This window comes from Neopsephotus bourkii, unplaced genomic scaffold, assembly GCF_033783945.1.
Source record: "Neopsephotus bourkii isolate Nb327-2 ecotype Australia unplaced genomic scaffold, CSIRO-AGI_Nbou_v1 NB_1060, whole genome shotgun sequence".
Taxonomy (NCBI): domain Eukaryota; kingdom Metazoa; phylum Chordata; class Aves; order Psittaciformes; family Psittacidae; genus Neopsephotus; species Neopsephotus bourkii.
In genome coordinates, this window is record NW_026901548.1 from 2,077,006 (window position 1) to 2,095,077 (window position 18,072).

The 18,072-nt window shown below is 53.1% G+C and overlaps 1 protein-coding gene across 1 annotated transcript; it reads left to right on the forward strand.

Annotated features, from left to right (window-relative positions):
• Positions 1–517: 517 nt before the first annotated feature.
• Positions 518–13,257, forward strand: EEF1A2 (eukaryotic translation elongation factor 1 alpha 2). The gene is made up of 8 exons (XM_061361517.1): positions 518–675; positions 1,948–2,158; positions 5,704–5,883; positions 6,733–7,029; positions 10,390–10,540; positions 11,479–11,735; positions 11,812–12,046; positions 12,910–13,257. The coding sequence occupies exons 2-8, from the start codon at positions 2,015–2,017 to the stop codon at positions 13,035–13,037; spliced, it is 1,392 nt and encodes a 463-aa protein (XP_061217501.1). The 5' UTR covers positions 518–675; positions 1,948–2,014; the 3' UTR covers positions 13,038–13,257.
• Positions 13,258–18,072: the final 4,815 nt, after the last annotated feature.

An 18,072-nucleotide genomic window follows, 5' to 3' on the forward strand; every position in this document is an offset into this window, starting at 1 on the left:
CCTATCTTTATTACCCATTCCTCCATTTTTCCTATCCCTCCATCTTCTTCCCATCCCTTTACCACCTATCTTTCCACCTTCTTTCCATCCCTTCATTTTCCAGCCCTCCATTTCTCCTGTTCTTCCCATCCCTCCATTCTCCACCCTTCCATCTCTCTCCCATCTCTCCATTTTCCTCCATCCCTTTATCACCCATCCTTCAACCTCCTTCCCATCCTTATCCATCTTCCTATCTTTATCACCCATCCCTCCATTTTTCCCATCCCTCCCTCTGCTTCCCATCCCTTTACCACCTATCCTTCCACCTTCTTTCCATCCCTTCATTTTCCACCCCTCCATTTCTCCTGTCCTTCTGTTCTTCCCATCCTTCCATCTCTCTCCCATCCCTCCATCTTCCTCCATCCCTTTATCACCCATCCTTCCACCTCCTCCCCATCCCTCCACCTTCCCTCCCATCCCCATCCTTCGTCTCTCTCCCCGCCTCGCCCCGCTCCTTCCCTCCTCCTCCTCCCCCCGGCGCGCCTCCTCCTCCTCCTCCCCCGCCCGGTACCGCATTGCCGTAGTGCGGGGGGGCCGCTGCATTGCGCTGCCGCCGTCAATAGGTGGGCCCCTCCCGGGGAGATAAAGCCGCCGGAGCCCAAGCTGGCAGCCTCTGCCGCCCCGACCGCCGCTCCGGTAAGAGCTCCGGGCCCCCCGCTGGGATCGGGCCCCTCCGCACCGAAGGGGGGGACAGCGGGCATTGGTGGTGGTGATGGTGGGGGTCCTGCTGCAGGGTGTTCGATGCGCATCCCCACATATGGGGTGCTGCTGTATGGGGTGTGGGTACCCCCGGGTAGGAAGGGAGAGGATGGGGCTGGGCCGTTCCTTCATCCCGGAGATGCCGCTTCCCGCAGGTGGGAATTACCCTGCTCCCCCCCCCCAACCATTAGCGCCTTGGGGAGGAGGAGGAAAACAACAACAATAATAGAGTAAAATAAAACCCCGCTTCCCAAAGCGATCCCGTGTCTCCCACCCTGGGGGCTGGGATGTGCCCGGGGCAGAGGGACCCGGACCCGGGTGCGGGTATCCCTGCGGAGCTGCAAAATGGCCAGATCCAGGCGGGAGCCGCTCAAGGGCAGCGCAGGGACGGAGCTCTCGCTGCCTAGGGAGGCTTCTCGCAGCGGGGTATCATTGCCCGCATGACTGAATCGCCGCTAGAGCAGCAAACTCCTCCTGACCTCCTTTAGTTCTATGGGCTGATTCGTGAAATGGGATTTCATTAGACACCAAATGAAAGCCCCTGATCGCGCCGGCTTTGCGCAGCAGCCGCAGAGCCATGGGAACGCGGGGAGATGCCACAACAGCTCCTTGGATTTGTGTTTCCATCCTTTTCCCTCTGTTTCATCCTGATTCGTGGCAGCAAAATATACCAAACCCCCCAGTGCGGGCTCAGCCCTGCTCTGGGGACCAGGCGGGGGCTATTTTTGTCCATTCCATTTTGCAGTCACCATGTTGTCACCCGAACCGTGCATGGGTTGGGAATGGTGAGGGCAGCTCATAGGGCCGGGCACCCACAGCTCCTCCCAGGGGTACCTACAACATGGAGGAGATGCCCTCGGGTTTGGAAAGACCGAGAAGGCAGCAGTAGCAGCCAAAGGAAGGTTTTCCAGGGAGGAAGGGCACCTTCGAGGCACCGATGACGTAGCCCTGGGGGTCTCCATGGAGGGCAGGACGTTGACAGAAGAGGCATCATACTGAGACTTGGAGGATGTGCACGGTGGCCAGAAATAGCCCGGCTGGCTCCATCCCAGCCCGGGCAGAGCTGCTAGACAAGGCTGGGCACCCCCAGCCGGGATGGGGCACATGGTCCAGCGGGAAGGTGGGGTGAGGGGAGGAGAGCTGCCCTTGATGGGTTGGGAAGGGGCTGTCACAGGGGCTCTTCTGATGCGCCTGCCTCTTCCCCTGCAGCCTCCCAAACCCCACAACTGCATTCCCATCGCCGCCCGCCCCAGCCAGCCCTGTGTAGCCCAGCAGCATGGGGAAGGAGAAGACGCACATCAACATCGTCGTCATTGGGCATGTGGACTCTGGGAAATCCACCACCACCGGGCACCTCATCTACAAATGCGGGGGCATTGACAAAAGGACCATTGAGAAATTCGAGAAGGAAGCTGCTGAGGTGAGGAGCCCATCCTGCAGCATTTCCCCATCCCACAGCCCCATCCGCAGGGATGCTCCACGCTGACACCCCCAAATGTGCCCCTTTTCCCCGTTTTCCTGGTGCTGCCCTTCTCTTTCTCCCTTTGTTCCCATCTATTTTTCTCCCTCTGCACCCCTGGGTCTTCCTGACTTCCTTGGCCTTGGGAAAATAGGGCATTTGGGTGCTTGCCACCCTCTTCTCCAGAGCTGGGATGCTCCATGCTGCAGACTGGTAATGAGGGCATGGACATGGTGAAGTCTGCGAGATGGGTTAGGGAACCGGTGGTCATAATAGGGTTCTGGAAGAGCCACAAACCAGGGCATGAAATTCCTTCTAAATACTGCACATAAGGAGGAAAACCGGACAATCCCTCATTGCCCAGTGCAGAGCTCTCTGAATTTCACTCTGAAGCATCTCCTGCCAGTGCCTGCTGGGCACAAGGTCCTGCATCAGCTGGACCACTCCTCTGATCCAGTTTAAAAGCCCCATTCCCATTTTCCTCAGGGAGGGGGGCTGACGTGTAGCAGGATTGGTAGCCTTTGATACAGAAAAGCTGGCATGAAGCAGGAGCATTTAAATTAAGTTCTTTTGTTTAATGGTGGCATTTATAGCCATTTAATAGTGGATGCTGTCACTCGTAAAGCACCACCCAATGCCTATAATGTGGCAAACGCAGAGATTAAAGAGGAAGAAATAATGATGGGAATCAAAACGTGAACTGGAAGCTCTTGGAAATTAATGATGGTAAATTCTAGAGAGGTGGGTGAGCCAGGAAAAGCCTGGCTGTTATTGATAGGGCAGATCTGCTCTCTCAGAAGATGGCTTGTCGTCATCATTCCAGGAACCTTTAATGCAGATATCCCTCCATATTTTTGCTGGATAAGATCCCACATTCACAGGGAAAAGAGGAGGTTTACAGAGCTGCCACCCTTATTTAAGCATTTTGCTGTCTGTCTTAACCCTTTAAACCTGCTGATAGCATCGGAGCTAAACCACCCATTTTCCTACCTCACTGCCAGCCCTTTTCCCCAGCCTTTAAGCAAAGATCTTCCTCAGACAAAATGACCCTTCTCCCCCTTGTTCCAAAAGGATCCCCCCATAGATTCCCCCTCCCTTTACCTATACATTGGGTATGGCTTGATGAGGTGATTGTGGATGCGATTGCGGCTATTTTGATGGAAGAGACACTTCCACTGCCTTGCCGGAATATGCGGGGACTGGGAGCTGCTATTAATAGCCTATTGACTGAGCTTTCCGACTCCATTTTCTGGTGCAGGGCTGGGGAAGGGTTTTCTTCCATTAGGTGGCATTCATAGGAAATGGAAGCCTGCCTGCACCCAAAAAGCCAGCAAAAAACCCCAGGGGCTGATGGGGGGGGGTTATATAAAAGAGAAAGGATTTTTCCTCTTGTCTTTTGACTCCAAGGTAATGGGATCTCCCAAAGATGAGTTGTGCTATGAAAAAATAAAGGAAGAGATCCGTATTTGTGGTCTCCAACTAGAAAGCTGTCCCCGTGCTGGGGTTCAGGCAAGGAAAAGCAGGCTGTTTCTGGCCCTGAACAGGGAAGGTATTGTGCAAAGCTAGATAATACCCTGGTTTTTGCAACAACAGCTCTGGGTAACTGAATCTACCCAGTGAAAGGAGGGAAGCAGTTTGCTAAATAAAGGATCTCATTTGTCTTCAAGTACCGTGCGATGCCCAGTTCTGGGGGGGGGGTTCACATGATGAGAGGCTGTTTGTGTGTGTGGATGTGGTCCCTGTGATCAGGTGCTGATTCCCACTTAGTTCCTATGGGAGAGCTGGGGGGGGGGGTCTGCTCTGTGCCTCAGTTTCCCCATGCAGAAGGGAAGGAATAGGCTGCTGTGGGGTGTGCTGGTTGAGCTCCTGCCCAAGATCTACCTATTATAAAGCACAAAATCCTTGGTGCATCTCCTCCTTTTCCAGCAATGCTCGAATGACCCCCTCCCTTTTTCCCTTGGGAAGAGAGGGATTTGATGTGCGTGCTGGAAAGGGTTAACCCCCGAGCTCCTGCTCTTCCCCCTCACTCAGCCTGATGCCAGGAGGATGCTTAGGAGCAGGGATTTGATTCTGGATTTTTCCATGCCTGGATTGCCCTTCCTGCAGGCTCGAGAGCTCCCAGCTGCCCATCAGAGATGGGGCATCACCCTCTCGACTGGCATCCCCTCTGAGGAGGAGGAGGTTTGCTCCTGGCTCGAGGATTTTGCCCGTAATCCTCCAGAGCAAGCTGCAAAGTCATCGCAGCGCTCGGCTCTTACGTAAACCAGGCGGCACCATTAACGGAGCACGTTAATTCCTTGTGCTGAACTATGCGGACGTGGGGCTGGAGTGTGGGAGCCGAGGCCATGGGGTGGGCAGGGTGCATTGGGATGTGATGCTGCATTCGGCTTCTTGGTGAGGAGCCCGCAATCGGGAAGCGCTTCCCTCTGGAGCAGTGATTTATAATTGGCCAGGAGGCATTGATCCTCCAGAAGGAGCTGCGGCTGCAAGGACACTGGGATGGGTGGGTGGGAGTGGGGTACTGCAGCTCTGTCCTTGCACAGTGGTAGGAGCCCATTAAATCATCTGCAAACGACCTAAATTCCATTTTCCATCTTAAAGAAGCCCCTTGCATCCAAGGCCAAGAGCTGATGGTTGATGCCCATCAATCCTTTGCTTCAGCCAGGCTCCCCAGCCTGCCCCAGCACACAGCATGGTCACCAAGGGGGAGGTCTTGTCCTGCCTCATCTCCCTGTTGACAGGATCCCAGCTCAGATTGGGAGCATCACTCCGATGCTGGGGGGGGGAATTCCACCTCTCCATGATGTCAAAGAACGCTGACCCAAAGGCAAAAGGGCTTCAGAAGTAGCGCTGTGGTTTTACCAAGGAATGTGCATTATCACAGGACAGATTTACTGTAGCTAATCTCACCCAGCAGGGTTTTATACATTACAATGTTGGCTGAGATTTTGGCCATTTGGCAATGACAGTTGGTCTGGCTGCAGCTCGCAGGAGCTCGTCGTGTGAATTTGCACACTCTGTGGCAAGAATCAGTCCCGGTTCTGTTCTGCTCGTAGCAACCATCTCACATTTTGATTTCCTTTTAACCCCTTCTCCTCCTCCACGCCACCAGTTCTAGGCTCATCCATGCAGCAATTCCCTTTCCCACAAAGCAGCTGCCTCACAGCATCAGTTAACAGATTAAAATACAATTAGAAGCTTCCATCACTGCTGTAGAGTTCTGTAGCATCATCATTTCCCAGCAGCAGTGCATGACCATGGAGGAGACCTCATGGGTCACTGGCTCCAGATCTTGCCCATCAAGCCCCATTCAAATTCACTTCACAGTCTTCTGGTTGAGAACCACATTGAGAATACCATCTCCTGTATTTATTAGTAAATGGATCACAGCTGCCATTGAATTTAGGGAATTTTGCCTTCAATGTCTGCAATGTGACCCTCTGCCTACATGCGCCTGGGATATGGGCTTGGGTTTTCTCACTGGTTCTTGCCTTCATGTTGGCCAGATGGGGAAGGGTTCCTTCAAATACGCCTGGGTGCTGGACAAGCTGAAGGCCGAGCGTGAGCGTGGCATCACCATTGACATCTCGCTGTGGAAGTTCGAGACCACCAAGTACTACATCACCATCATTGATGCGCCTGGCCACAGGGACTTCATCAAGAACATGATCACTGGCACCTCCCAGGTGAGGAATGGTGGCCAGGAGCTGGGGGGCTGCTGGAGATGGGAAGCTGAGAGTTGCTGGCAAGCCCAGGGTCAAGTAGGTGCTGTTGGAGTCCTTTTGGAGGAGGTGGGGATGAATATGGCCTCTCTGGCAGGTGGGATGCTGTGATCTACAGGCTTTTGTGTGAGGGTACCTCCACCTTATTTTAGCCAACAAAACTTCCAACAGTCCCTTAGGTTTTATTGGCTAAAGGAAACTCTGTGGGTCTTTCCTCCTTCCTTTTACTTGAAACATCTGTTTTTGTCCCATAAACCACATCATATTGCCAAACTCAGTGGTCTACCTGTCCAGAGCAGGGTAATTTCCCCTCACCACACTGCAGAACATTCCTGCATCTCCCAGTCATTGAAGGGTGGTGGATGAGCCCCATTGCATGCCCAGTAAGATTCCCATTGCAATGCCAGTTGGGTTGGGCATGACTTCCTGTCAAACCCAGGCATGTTCTGCTGTGGGCTCTGGGTACAGAAGTATTCTGGGTTGTCATGGTTGTACTCTCACCCATCACCCAGGGAGATTATTTGCAAGACTTCCATAGTTTAAGATAAGGCCTTGTCTGAGCATCTCTGGGTGATCAAGATGAGGTCCTGGTTAGAGTGACACACTCTGATTTCCAACCCACGTTGCAAACCCATGCCTAGTGGGCAAGTCTGATGGAGCACAGCTAGGTGAGTTTTGAGGTAGATCTGCAGGGTTATGGATAGCAACTGGTGGGAAGTTGGTCCAAGCCATGAGTAGGAGTCATCAGGGACTTACTCACCAGGAGCATCGTTCTCTGGGAGCAGAAGCCATTCATTAGCTCTCTCCTCCCAGGCTGACTGTGCTGTCCTGATCGTCGCTGCCGGTGTGGGTGAGTTTGAAGCTGGTATCTCCAAGAACGGGCAGACCCGTGAGCACGCTCTGCTGGCCTACACCCTGGGGGTGAAGCAGCTCATCGTGGGCATCAACAAGATGGATTCCACGGAGCCCCCATACAGCGAGAAGCGCTACGATGAGATCGTCAAGGAGGTCAGCGCCTACATCAAGAAGATCGGCTACAACCCAGCCACAGTTCCCTTCGTGCCCATCTCGGGCTGGCATGGAGACAACATGCTGGAGCCTTCTCCCAATGTAAGTGTGTTGTGTTAGACTTCTCTCCCTTATCCAGAGTATCCTGGCCCAGTTTGAAGCTGACCTCCATGCTCTGAAAACCACGGGCACGTTTCATGTACCCATCATTATAATGGTCCGTGTTGCCAGCATAGATGTGTTTGTCACATAGCTCTGATTGCACCAAGCTTGGGATGCACTGCTGATGGGCACACTGGTTGCTGTACCGTGGCCAGACACCCCAGCAGCTAAAAATGAGCATCTTCAGGAGATGATCTCCATGGCTCTGCCTCTGGGATGTGATTTAAAGGTTTCACATCATCAGACCCATGGTAACATTAGAACCATCCTCAGCAATTGTCACTCTCAGCAGGAACATCGTGTGTGGTTTTAGGACATTGTTTTCTGAGGGAAAGAACACGATGTGGTCACAGGCTTGGAATGGCTCCCACCATGCAGCAGGGCTCCATCGTGTTGGGTTTTGGGTACCCTTTCCCATCGGAGCTATACACCACTACAGTGGCTGCACCTCCAGTTCCAGTGCTCACATCTCACTTCTTAAGGTGGCTTTTTCTTGAGGAGGTACCAAGTTTCCCATGCCAAACCCACGGTTTCCTGGAGCATCCATTTGGCGCTGCTCCTTGTCCAGTCCATTTTTACAGTGCATCAGTGATGGGGCTGGTGCGGATACACAAGCAGGGTGGGCCCTTCCCATTATTTCATATGACAGCAGGGAAGAAAGAAGAGATTAGAACCCCACAGAGATTAGAACCCCTTAGAGAAGGATATGGGGTTCTGAATGACAGGCTGCCAATAACATTTGTTACTCAGACACTGGTTCTTTGGAGGAAAAGCTACCCCAGCTTTAGTCTCCTAAAACATAATGGGCTGGAAAGTTGTGGCCAGAGGAAGGTCCCTGCTCTCTTGCTGCTTCTGGGTGACCTTGAAGTTGCTTCGACCAGAAATCCTTAGCAATCCCTTGTGAAGCTAATGGGAAATTTGATGCTTAAGGGGAATTTAGGGCTTCACTTACGGATTATGGGTCAGGGCTCTGTGACAAGGCACAGAGGCAGTGTATGTGGAGAGCAGTGATTGAGGGAAGTCGGGGATCATGAGCCTGTGCTAGAGTGCTGCAATGTAAACTCACACTGTCCTGAAACGCGGCTCCTGGGAAGGGCAGCTCGCTTGGGGCTGATTGGAAGGAAGGGATTTTTGGGGTGCTTGGGAGGTTCCTGTTCCCTGCGGAGCAGAGCTGGGATAAAGGTCAGCCACGGCCATGCCAAACCCAGCCACATAGCTCCGGGGTGCCTCAAATCAGACAGGCTCCAAATGTCAGCAGCTGCTGGGCCGGGAAGATGATCCCAAACAGCTCTATTAATAGAGGGGAGGCACAGAACAGGATGGAGCTCAGTGGTCTCCTTCCTCTCGGAGCATGTCCTCAATGCGATGCGCTGCCCAAGAGAAGGCAGGACCTGAAATAACTCAGCCCTTTGCTTGTGTGTCCATCAGGGGACTTATCAGAAAGTGGGGATTAGAGCTGTGACGTCCCTACAGCTCCCATCACCTCCGGGCGAGGGGGATGTGGTGGCACCTCAGGCTGGAGCCAGCTCTGCGTGCGACACTCCAGCCCACGTCCCTGCTGCACATCAGCCTAAGGCCAACCGCATGAAACGGTGCCTGGGCTGCAACAGCATCAACGTGTCACATCTGGGGGCTTTTTGGGGAATGGGATTAATGGGAAGCAGTTTGCTGCTGGTGCAGCTGACAGAACACGGCCCTTTGATGGGGTTCGGGAGACTTTTATCCCATGGGATGCTGCAACCCAAATGCACCTGATCTGTTGCACAAAGGAGGGTGGTAGCTGGGAGTGAAGTCTTGATGCTGGGGTGGGTGCGTTGGGATGCTCATGGGCTGGGTAAAACCAGAGAAGGGGAATTGCTTTATAAAATGCACTTGGGGTGCAAGAGAGTTGGAGCTCAGCTGTTATTTATGGGAGCTTGAGCCTCCAGTTTACCCAGACTGGGTGCAGGGATTTGGTCAGATCCTGCTTTTGCCATAGGAATGGTGAAATAGGAATTGCTCTTTGGGAAGCAGATTTGGTGAATGGATAAGAGAGGTTTCACTTGGGTGGCCCTAGGAGGCAGCACAAAGCAGGTTTTGCAGATGCTTCTCAACCTGGGGCCATGCAGAGGTTTCCCAGGGTAGATTTGGTCCCAGGAAGTGTCAAAGTGTGAATTTATCTGATTCTTGAGATATCAGAAGTTTCCTGGATAAAGCATTGAAAGGAAAGGAAGCTGACCTGGACATGCTTGATGCAGGCTGAATTCCATGGCTGGACCTGTCTCTTTTCCTTGTTCCTTCCCAAAAGCAATGGGGATTGCAGGATAGGAAACCAGCCATGGCATAGGTGTGTCCTCCAACAGTAGCTGTGAAACTGGGGGCACTTTGGGGGTCCTATTTCACATTGTGCCACTGGTGCTGGTGCCTAAGGGAAAAGCCACATCCATAACTTGTGTGATGGAGCTGCAAATGGGCACTGTTTTACACCTAAGTGGGAAAATACTGTCTAAACCTGCCTGTGCGGAGGCAGGGGAATGATGCTGCATTGGCTGATGTTTGTTGTATGGGGGTACAGCAGAGACTGTTCAGACCCAGGACTGAATTTGTCTTGCTGGCAAGCCCCAGGTGTTGCTACAGCTTCCAGATGTGCAGCATCACCCCAAGAAAGCACTGTGGTTCCCTGCATCAAACCATGGCCTCTGCTGAGCACATTTCCAGACCTCTCTGCCCCTTTTCTGGCCAATTTTAGCTTCAAGGATTCAATTTAGAGCAGGGCACAGAGCATCTGCGATAAACAACCCTGCCCCTCTGCAGCCTTGGTGCAAGCAGCAGGTTTCCAGCATCCTCCCAAGCCAGGGTTTAAAATCCAACCTCTGGAGGGGTGATGGCAGGAGGGAGTGGGGAGAAGCATCTGCCTGGGGCTTGCTTTGAAGAAACTTCATTCCCAGGTCTGAAGGTTGGCTGCTTTGTAGCTGGGATGTGGCTGAGACCCTGTAGTCCCTATGCTGGAGGCATCACTGCTGGAGAGCAGGATCCAGGCAGCTGGCATGGCACCATGGGTTGGTGTTGGAAAAGGGGGCTTTGAGTTTGCTGGTTTTAACCAATGCCATCCTTTTTCTCCTGCTAATGGATGTTTTGCATGCTTCTGGAAAGGGGGGAAATAGAGCAGAAGTGTTCAAGGCCAGGTTGGATGGAGCTTGGAGCAACCTGGTCTAGTGTAAGATGTCCCGGCCCGTGGCAGGGGATTGGAACTGGATGAGCTTAGAGGTCCCTTCATCACAAACCAGTCTGGGATTCTCATTGTTGCTCCTCTGTTTGCAGATGCCTTGGTTCAAAGGCTGGAAGGTGGAGCGCAAGGAAGGCAATGCCAGCGGAGTGTCCCTCTTGGAGGCCCTGGACACCATCCTGCCCCCAACCCGCCCCACAGATAAACCCCTGCGTCTGCCCCTCCAGGATGTCTACAAGATTGGAGGTGAGCAACAGCCTTGCCACTGCTTTAACCGGAGTCTTTGTTCCATGGGAATTTAGGAATGACATTTCCAGGTATTGGGAAACAGGAGGGATTGAGCTCTTCGAACTCTTCTGGGGAGAAGGGTGGCTGGTGCCTGATGGCTTGGCCACAGTCTGCTGTTGCTTCCCAAATGCTGGTGTCCATCATCAGCACCTCCATGTGCTGAGCTGGAGCCCAGTGCCAGCCATGTAGGGAGCACAGCGGCCAGCGTCTGCCTGTCCCTCTGGAGCAGTGATGGGGACACTCTTCTGAGCTATAAATACCGCGTGAGCTCTCTGCCCTGCTGACTCCCTGGCACGGCCGTTTCCAGCCCTGTTCCACACTTTTCCAAGGACACATGTGCAGTGGAATCCAGGCAGGGATTGAACATGGGTGAACATGGGGTTTAACTGGCTTTTTAACACAGGATTTTGCTTGCAATGGAGATGAAAGGTGGTGAGAAGGTCTGTGTCCTCCTCTAGCTCAGCTGGGACACAGAGAGATGGTTTCACTGTGAGGCAGGTCCTTAGAGAGCAGAGACACCATGGGAAGATGGGAGGTAGCAGCATCAGGGTGGATGTAGAGGAGCGGATGGGTCCATCCAAACTCCTCAACCTCTTTTCAAGGAGGACATGCCACTACTTACACAAAGGAAGAGCTTTCAGGACATATGGGTTGCTCAGGGCCTTCTGATGATGGTGTTGCTCCTTTTTTACAAAACACTTGGTAGAAAGGATGGACTTCAGGTATTTTTGAAGACCCTAATGTTGATCTTGCAGCTAAAAACTGGGGGGTTTGGGGACAAGAAGCAAACACGATGAAAAGTACTGGAGATGTCTTGCCTTTGCTGCAGTCAGGCATTGGTCCAGGGGTATTCCAAGCAGCTTCCATCTTGCTCTGCTCTGTCCTGGTCTCTGAAGGTATTGGCACAGTCCCTGTTGGCCGAGTGGAGACCGGCATCCTGCGGCCCGGCATGGTGGTCACCTTCGCGCCCGTGAACATCACCACCGAGGTGAAGTCCGTGGAGATGCACCACGAGGCCCTGAGCGAGGCTCTGCCTGGGGACAACGTTGGCTTTAACGTGAAGAACGTCTCCGTCAAGGACATCCGCCGCGGGAACGTGTGCGGGGACAGCAAGTCGGACCCCCCGCAGGAGGCAGCGCAGTTCACGTCTCAGGTCAGCGCAGCACCGGGCCTGCTTTGTCCCTGTCCCCCTGCTCCCAGCCTTGTCCTGACACCCCTCTGTCCCCCAGGTGATCATCCTGAACCACCCCGGCCAGATCAGCGCCGGGTACTCGCCCGTCATTGACTGCCACACCGCTCACATCGCCTGCAAGTTCGCCGAGCTGAAGGAGAAGATCGACCGGCGCTCGGGCAAGAAGCTGGAGGACAACCCCAAGTCCCTGAAATCGGGTGATGCAGCCATTGTGGAGATGATTCCCGGCAAGCCGATGTGTGTGGAGAGCTTCTCCCAGTACCCACCCCTTGGTAAGGGAATGGCTCTTTGGAGGTGTCCTATAGAGGAGGAGGAAGGGTCTGCGGGTGTAGAGGTCACACCAGATGTGCTGAGCCTGCCCCAGTATCCCCAACAGTTAGACTGGGGATGGAGCCGATTACTTTTTGTTGCTCCCCCATGATCTGAGGGTGCAAACCTGATGCATGAACTGTCTCAGGGCTGGTGGGGTGGGACAGGCTCAGTGCTGAGCTGGGTTTCTGAAGGCAAGGCTGGGATTTTCCCTCTGGGAACAACAGGACCTTTCCTTCAAGGTTATTAAACCCTGATCATTTCTGAATGCAAAACCATTTTCCAGCTTCCCCATCTATGCCCTAAAACACAACTGGTCAGGGGAAGAAAGAGAGAAGTTTGCTGAGAGAGGTCACCTCCTAATGCAGGGAGGTGCTTGGATGATGTTGCGCATCTGGAAGCTTTAGCAAAGGCAGGAAGAGTTGGGGCTGTTCAGCCTGGAGAAGAGAACCTGCATGGAGACATCAGAGCAGCTTCTGACATTTGAAGGGGGCTAGAAAGATGCTGGGGAGGGACTCTTCACCAGGAACTGTAGTGATAGGACAAGGGGTGATGGGTTCAAACGGAAACGGGGGAAGTTCAGGTTGGAGATAAGGCAGAAGCTCTTCCCTGTGAGGGTGCTGAGGCGCTGGCACAGGGTGCCCAGAGAAGCTGTGGCTGCCTCATCCCTGGCAGTGTTCAAGGCCAGATTGGACACAGGGGCTTGGAGCAAGCTGCTCCAGTGGAAGGGGTCCCTGCCCATGGCAGGGGTTGGAGCTGGATGAGCTTCAAGGTCCCTTCCAACCCAACCCATTCCATGATGCTATGTCCCCGTTCCTCCCCACAGGCCGCTTTGCTGTCCGTGACATGCGGCAGACCGTGGCTGTGGGCGTCATCAAGAACGTGGAGAAGAAGAGCGGTGGGGCCGGGAAAGTCACCAAGTCTGCCCAGAAGGCCCAGAAGGCTGGAAAATGAATCGTGGGCTCCCAGTGCATCGCGCAGAAACCATCCCTGACACCAGGACGCTGCCACCGTCTCCCCCGGGCGCACGTGTGCACATCAGCTTGTAAGAGTTTATATGTCAACGACTGGATGCTCACCATTAAGGTCCAGTGGAAATTCTTTAAAAGGAAAAGCATGTTCCAGCGTTTGTGAGGCTTCATGTTAATTTTACCAATAAAACTGGTACAACATCTACAGTGGAAAAAAAAAACCCCAAACAAATAATCCCCCCCTTTTCCCCCCAAAAATCCCCCAAACCAAACCAACCAACCCAAAAGGTGTTGAGCTCTGTGTGTGCGTCTGTCATTGAGAGGGGCTGGGTTTAGTGGGGCTTATGTGCCATTCCCACTTAGAGTAGAAGGTGAGGATGGGCACGGGAAGGGCTGGGATGGAAATGCAGAGGAAGGAAGAGAATTGAGCACCCATATCCCAGGTGGCACCATGGCAGGTCGCTCACCCTGACCAATGGAACTATCTGGGCTGATTCCCCCAGCCTAGAGCAGGGCTGCTCTTAAAGCAGTTCTGATGCTGTCCTTCACCTGCTCAACCCTCTAATATCAATTATCAGGGCCTTTATTATACTTTTCTCCATGCAAAAGAAGCTTAAGTTACCTCCTGAAGTTATGCCATTTAGAGAAAGAAAGCCATACCCATCCTCAGGGAAGGGCTAGACCATTCCTTTGGTGTTTTATAATACCCCATCATTCTGGGAGAAGTTGCCAAAGCTGCCTTCTCTCTACACACTTCCTCACCTCACACATGATGGATCCCTCAGTCCTTTCCAAACACCACAACAGGAAGGTTTCTCCCTGCCTGAAGCCATGTGCTGGAGCCCAGATGTGACTCAGGGCTCCCAAGAAGCCCAAGAACTCATGGTTTTCACCCAACATGGTGTATTGTCTCCCACTGCAAACTTGCAGCCCTGGGTGAGGTGTGCACCTCTTCCTGCTCTCCTTAGTGCCAACTGGCCCTGTCCAAAGGGTTGTGGCTGGGACTGACCAAATGCAGGAGGAGCTGTGAGGGGGGAAAGGGTGGAAGCGGGATGTGGTACAGCAGGGCAGGGAGATGGAGGAAGGAAGTGTGATGATGCTGCTCCCCCCCTGCCACAGCACGCTAGGGACACTTCCAAGGAACATCTCCTCCCTGAAGGTGGGGTTAGCAGCATGCTGGAGCATCCTGAGGTTGTCGATGCTCGTGATTTTGCTTTTAGGAGAAGCCACAGCGCTGGGAGTGGATGCGCATGGAACCATGGCATCATGCATCTTCCCAGGAGAGCTCCATAGCACAGGTATCATCACTGTTTTGTTGCAGGAGCCTTAATGATCCTTATTAACACCTGATGCTCTGCAGCACTATGTGCCCCAGGCAGAGCCTCAAGGAGCAGACAACAAGCTGACCTACAGACAGCACTGCATGAAGTCACCCACTGCTGCCCACTCTCCCAGCACCATCCCCATCCCATGTCCTGGTCTGACAGCAGATGGACATGTACCGGCTTACCAAGCCACATTCCCAAAGCTCTATGCACAGGTCGCTGAGGCTCTCCACCCCTTTTCACGTTCCCAGCATCAACCAGTTTCTTCCTAAGAAATCCATTTGATGCCCAAGGTCATTACAGTGTTTGGGCTCTATGAAGTGCCATGTCCTTGGCATGCCACAAACTGAAAGGGACCTGGGGATCCCTATAGGCACAGCACAACTGCAGGAGAAGGCTGGTTTCCCACTGATAGTTTAGTCTCATTATCCATCTCCTCCTGCATTTCATAGCTCCCAAAGGCATGTTATCCTTGAGCCAGCCCAGCAGACTTGTGCCCCTTCCTGGGTACTTCCAAGCAGGGCAGGAGAACATCATCCATCATGTGCATGCTTTATCTCCATCCTTCAAAGCAGCAGGAACAGGAACCCCTGTGGGAGCATCCCTCTTATGCTGTTGAGGAACCTCCAGCTCTTTGGTCCCCAGTGGAGCCGGTCCCTGGCACAGCAGGAGTGGGCACAACCTTGGGGTGAGGTGAAGGGTGGAGAAGAGCAGGTACAAAGTTTACACCTCGTCCTTTAGAACTATTTCAAAAGCAAACCCAGGTCTGACGAAACCACAGCTCCATTTCCATAGGAACCTGCCAGGGGAGCTGGGAAGGATGCTCAGGGAGCAGTGCACAAGCGGTGCCGTAATCACCGGTGTGACGGCGGAAGAGGGAAATGGGAACCCCAGAGGGTTGAACTCAAACCTGCTGATGGCTCACAGCAGGTCCACGTTTTCAGCTTGATTTGGGTATGGCAAATACCCCAGGTAATCTGCAGGGTCAGAAAGGAGAGTTAGGGCCTGCAGTGAGACGCCTGCATCAGCAGCATCTCCTGTTTTGGGAGGTTTGGGTCAAGCTCTGTAGAGAGACAGGATTATCGGGAATATTCTGATTTAGACCCATTGCAAATCATGAGGTTCAAATCAGAAAAACAAAGATGCTGAATGCTGGGGCTCTCAAATGAATCCTGGACCTGCCTCCATCCAAACCTCGCATCTGAAGACTCATTGCATGCCTGTGTTTTGCCATTAGATCGATGACCCATCATGTGCAGGTCACTGCCTGACCCCACCAGGCTTGCAGGCACAGAGGGGATGATGCTTTGCTTGGCACAGGTGACCCATTTGGGGGTTCTACTTCAAGGATAAGCATCCCTCCTTTACCCTGAAGTGGGTCACAGATGGCTTCTGGCGAACCTTGCAGCAAACTCAAGTCGATCCGAGAGCCATCAGCACCATGTGAGAGCAGGTGGGTGCTGCGTGGTCCATGGCAGGTGATACATAGGTGATATATAGGGCAGTGCTGGTGAGATGTGTTTTAAAGCACTGATTTCTCCTCCGATTCCCCTCTGCCATGGCCAGGAGAGCCAGGACCTCACAGCTGAGAACTTGGAGGCGTTTTCCCTAGCAGCTTGGTTGCTTTTGGAGGCAGTTTCTATCACTCTCCTCCCTGCAGGCGAGGATGCTTCCTCTCCGTAGCAGCCTCAGCGATGCCATCTCGTGGAAACAGGGACAAAGTTCTTCTGGAGAGGAAATCCAGTCCCACGTCCCACCTCTGCAAAACGTGGTCCTGGCAGGCAGCGCATCCACAGCGACGCAAAGGGAGCTGCAAAGTGCTCGTTGTCATTTCTGTGGGGACCGGAGCTTGCAAATGTGATTGTGTTACCTGAAACCTAAGGCTTGCGAAGGGGAAAGTTACTAGAGGTTGCTGGAAAGTCAAGAAGCACCAGAGCTGGCTCTGCTGTCCTGTGGATCAGCTCGAGAGGTTGTTTGAGAAACCAATGGAGCTGGAAGGAAAAGGAAGGAGAGGGATGTGTAGTGGGGCCGAATGTGAATCAGCATCCAGCTTCCAAAAGGCACATCATCTCCACAATGCAAGCACTGGCAACTCATTGGGGTTTCCTGATGGAGAAGGAAAGACCCCATGAATGGGACCATCCACCAAAGCATGAGCAGACACCTCTGCTTATCCTTAGCCTGGTTTTGGATGCTCCCATGGCACCCACTGGAGAAGGAGCAATGAGGAACTTCTCCTTCCTTACCTTTACCCCTGTAGCTGTGTGCTGTTAATAATTTAAGGTAGGTTTCCTTCACCCACCGGAGCTGATTGGCCAACTCAGCAGGCACTTGGGATGCTCTGAAACATTTATAAGGCTTTTGCAAGGCTGCAAGTGGAATCCGTGCTGCGGATGCTGAGCTGGAGGAATTCGAGCCGCCCGCTGCCCTTCTGCACTTGGAGGCGAGTTATAGCATCAGCTGCAACCCCGGGGCACATCCCTGCATAAACCCAGTGCAGGCAGCATGTCAGCAGGCATGCATGGCAGCTTGGCCATGCAAGAAAGCCGTTTCAGTGAAGGATTTCATTTCCCAATGCTCCCTTCATCTGTCATCAGTCACCCAGGGTGTTTTGCTGAACCTTAGCCCCACATGGGCAGTGAGGTCCTGCCTGTCTCGTGTTGAATTTAAAGACTTGATGACATCTGGAGCATCTCAAAAGCATTTGAAAACACACACAGGGGAAGACTAAACGGAGCTCTCCTGACCTTCCATGCCTTTCCTACTGCCTTGGAAGCTGATGCCACTGGCTCCAGGGAGGTCAAGGTTCACTCCAGCCCCCTCAACACCAGCATCACCAGAGGACATCACCCAAGTGAGTCCTCCCATCACCTGCTGCTGACGGAGATGCTGAATCATCTATGGCAGAGGTGGAAATGATGCGGATGCAGCTTGAAGTCCATGATTATGTGACCTCAGAAAGTGAGTTCATCACTGACCAACATCTTTTCCTATGGCTGTGTCCCAGTAGCAGCCGCTTGCCTTCTCCTTGGGCAGTTTCACAGCATGTTTCACATTACTAAGCCTCTCTGCCAGTGGGTAGCTCTCCATCCATCCAGCATGGACATAAATCACTGCTGCTCATGTTGCTGGGCTTGGCTTCTGTTCTGGAGCACACCTGCATGATGCTGAGCCCCTGCGCCTAAGCAAATGGAGTTGGGGCACTCACACTGACCTGGGAAGGGGTTTTGCTCTCCCTGGGCCTTTCATCCTTGGGACTGGCTTTCTATACGCTAAGCAGGAGTAAGCAGGTCTGGGGGAAAAGACTGATGGGGGCAGAGGAGAACCTCAAACTTCTGCATCCCCCCATTTAAGACTCACATTCTCAGTCTGAGCCTCATTTGGCAGCCAGGAGAGACAAAGCAGCAGCTCTGGCCAGGGCAATGCACCATGCCCCATCCCCTTTTTGGCTCGTGCCTTCACCCCAGCACAAAGATATTGCTGATCTGAAGGAGAAACCTGAGCTATAACACAGCTCAGGCCGCAGCTTCTAGCCAGATCTCCTTGTGGGGTATCATTTAACCATAGCTCCATCAGAGAGGTACTGCAGCATCTTCAAATGATTAATTCCAGCTCTTTCACAAGCTCTCCTTTGCTACCTGTACGTTTAGGGTGGTCTGATTATGCCCAATGTAAATGATCCCTAATCACCTC

Excerpts from the sequence above, each read along its gene's own strand:
- EEF1A2 (XM_061361517.1), top strand. The coding sequence starts at position 2,015 with ATGGGGAAGGAGAAGACGCACATCAACATCGTCGTCATTGGGCATGTG. Across the intron at positions 7,030-10,389 it reads TGCTGGAGCCTTCTCCCAAT|ATGCCTTGGTTCAAAGGCTG; the intron begins GTAAGTGTGTTG and ends CTCTGTTTGCAG. Across the intron at positions 12,047-12,909 it reads CTCCCAGTACCCACCCCTTG|GCCGCTTTGCTGTCCGTGAC; the intron begins GTAAGGGAATGG and ends TCCTCCCCACAG.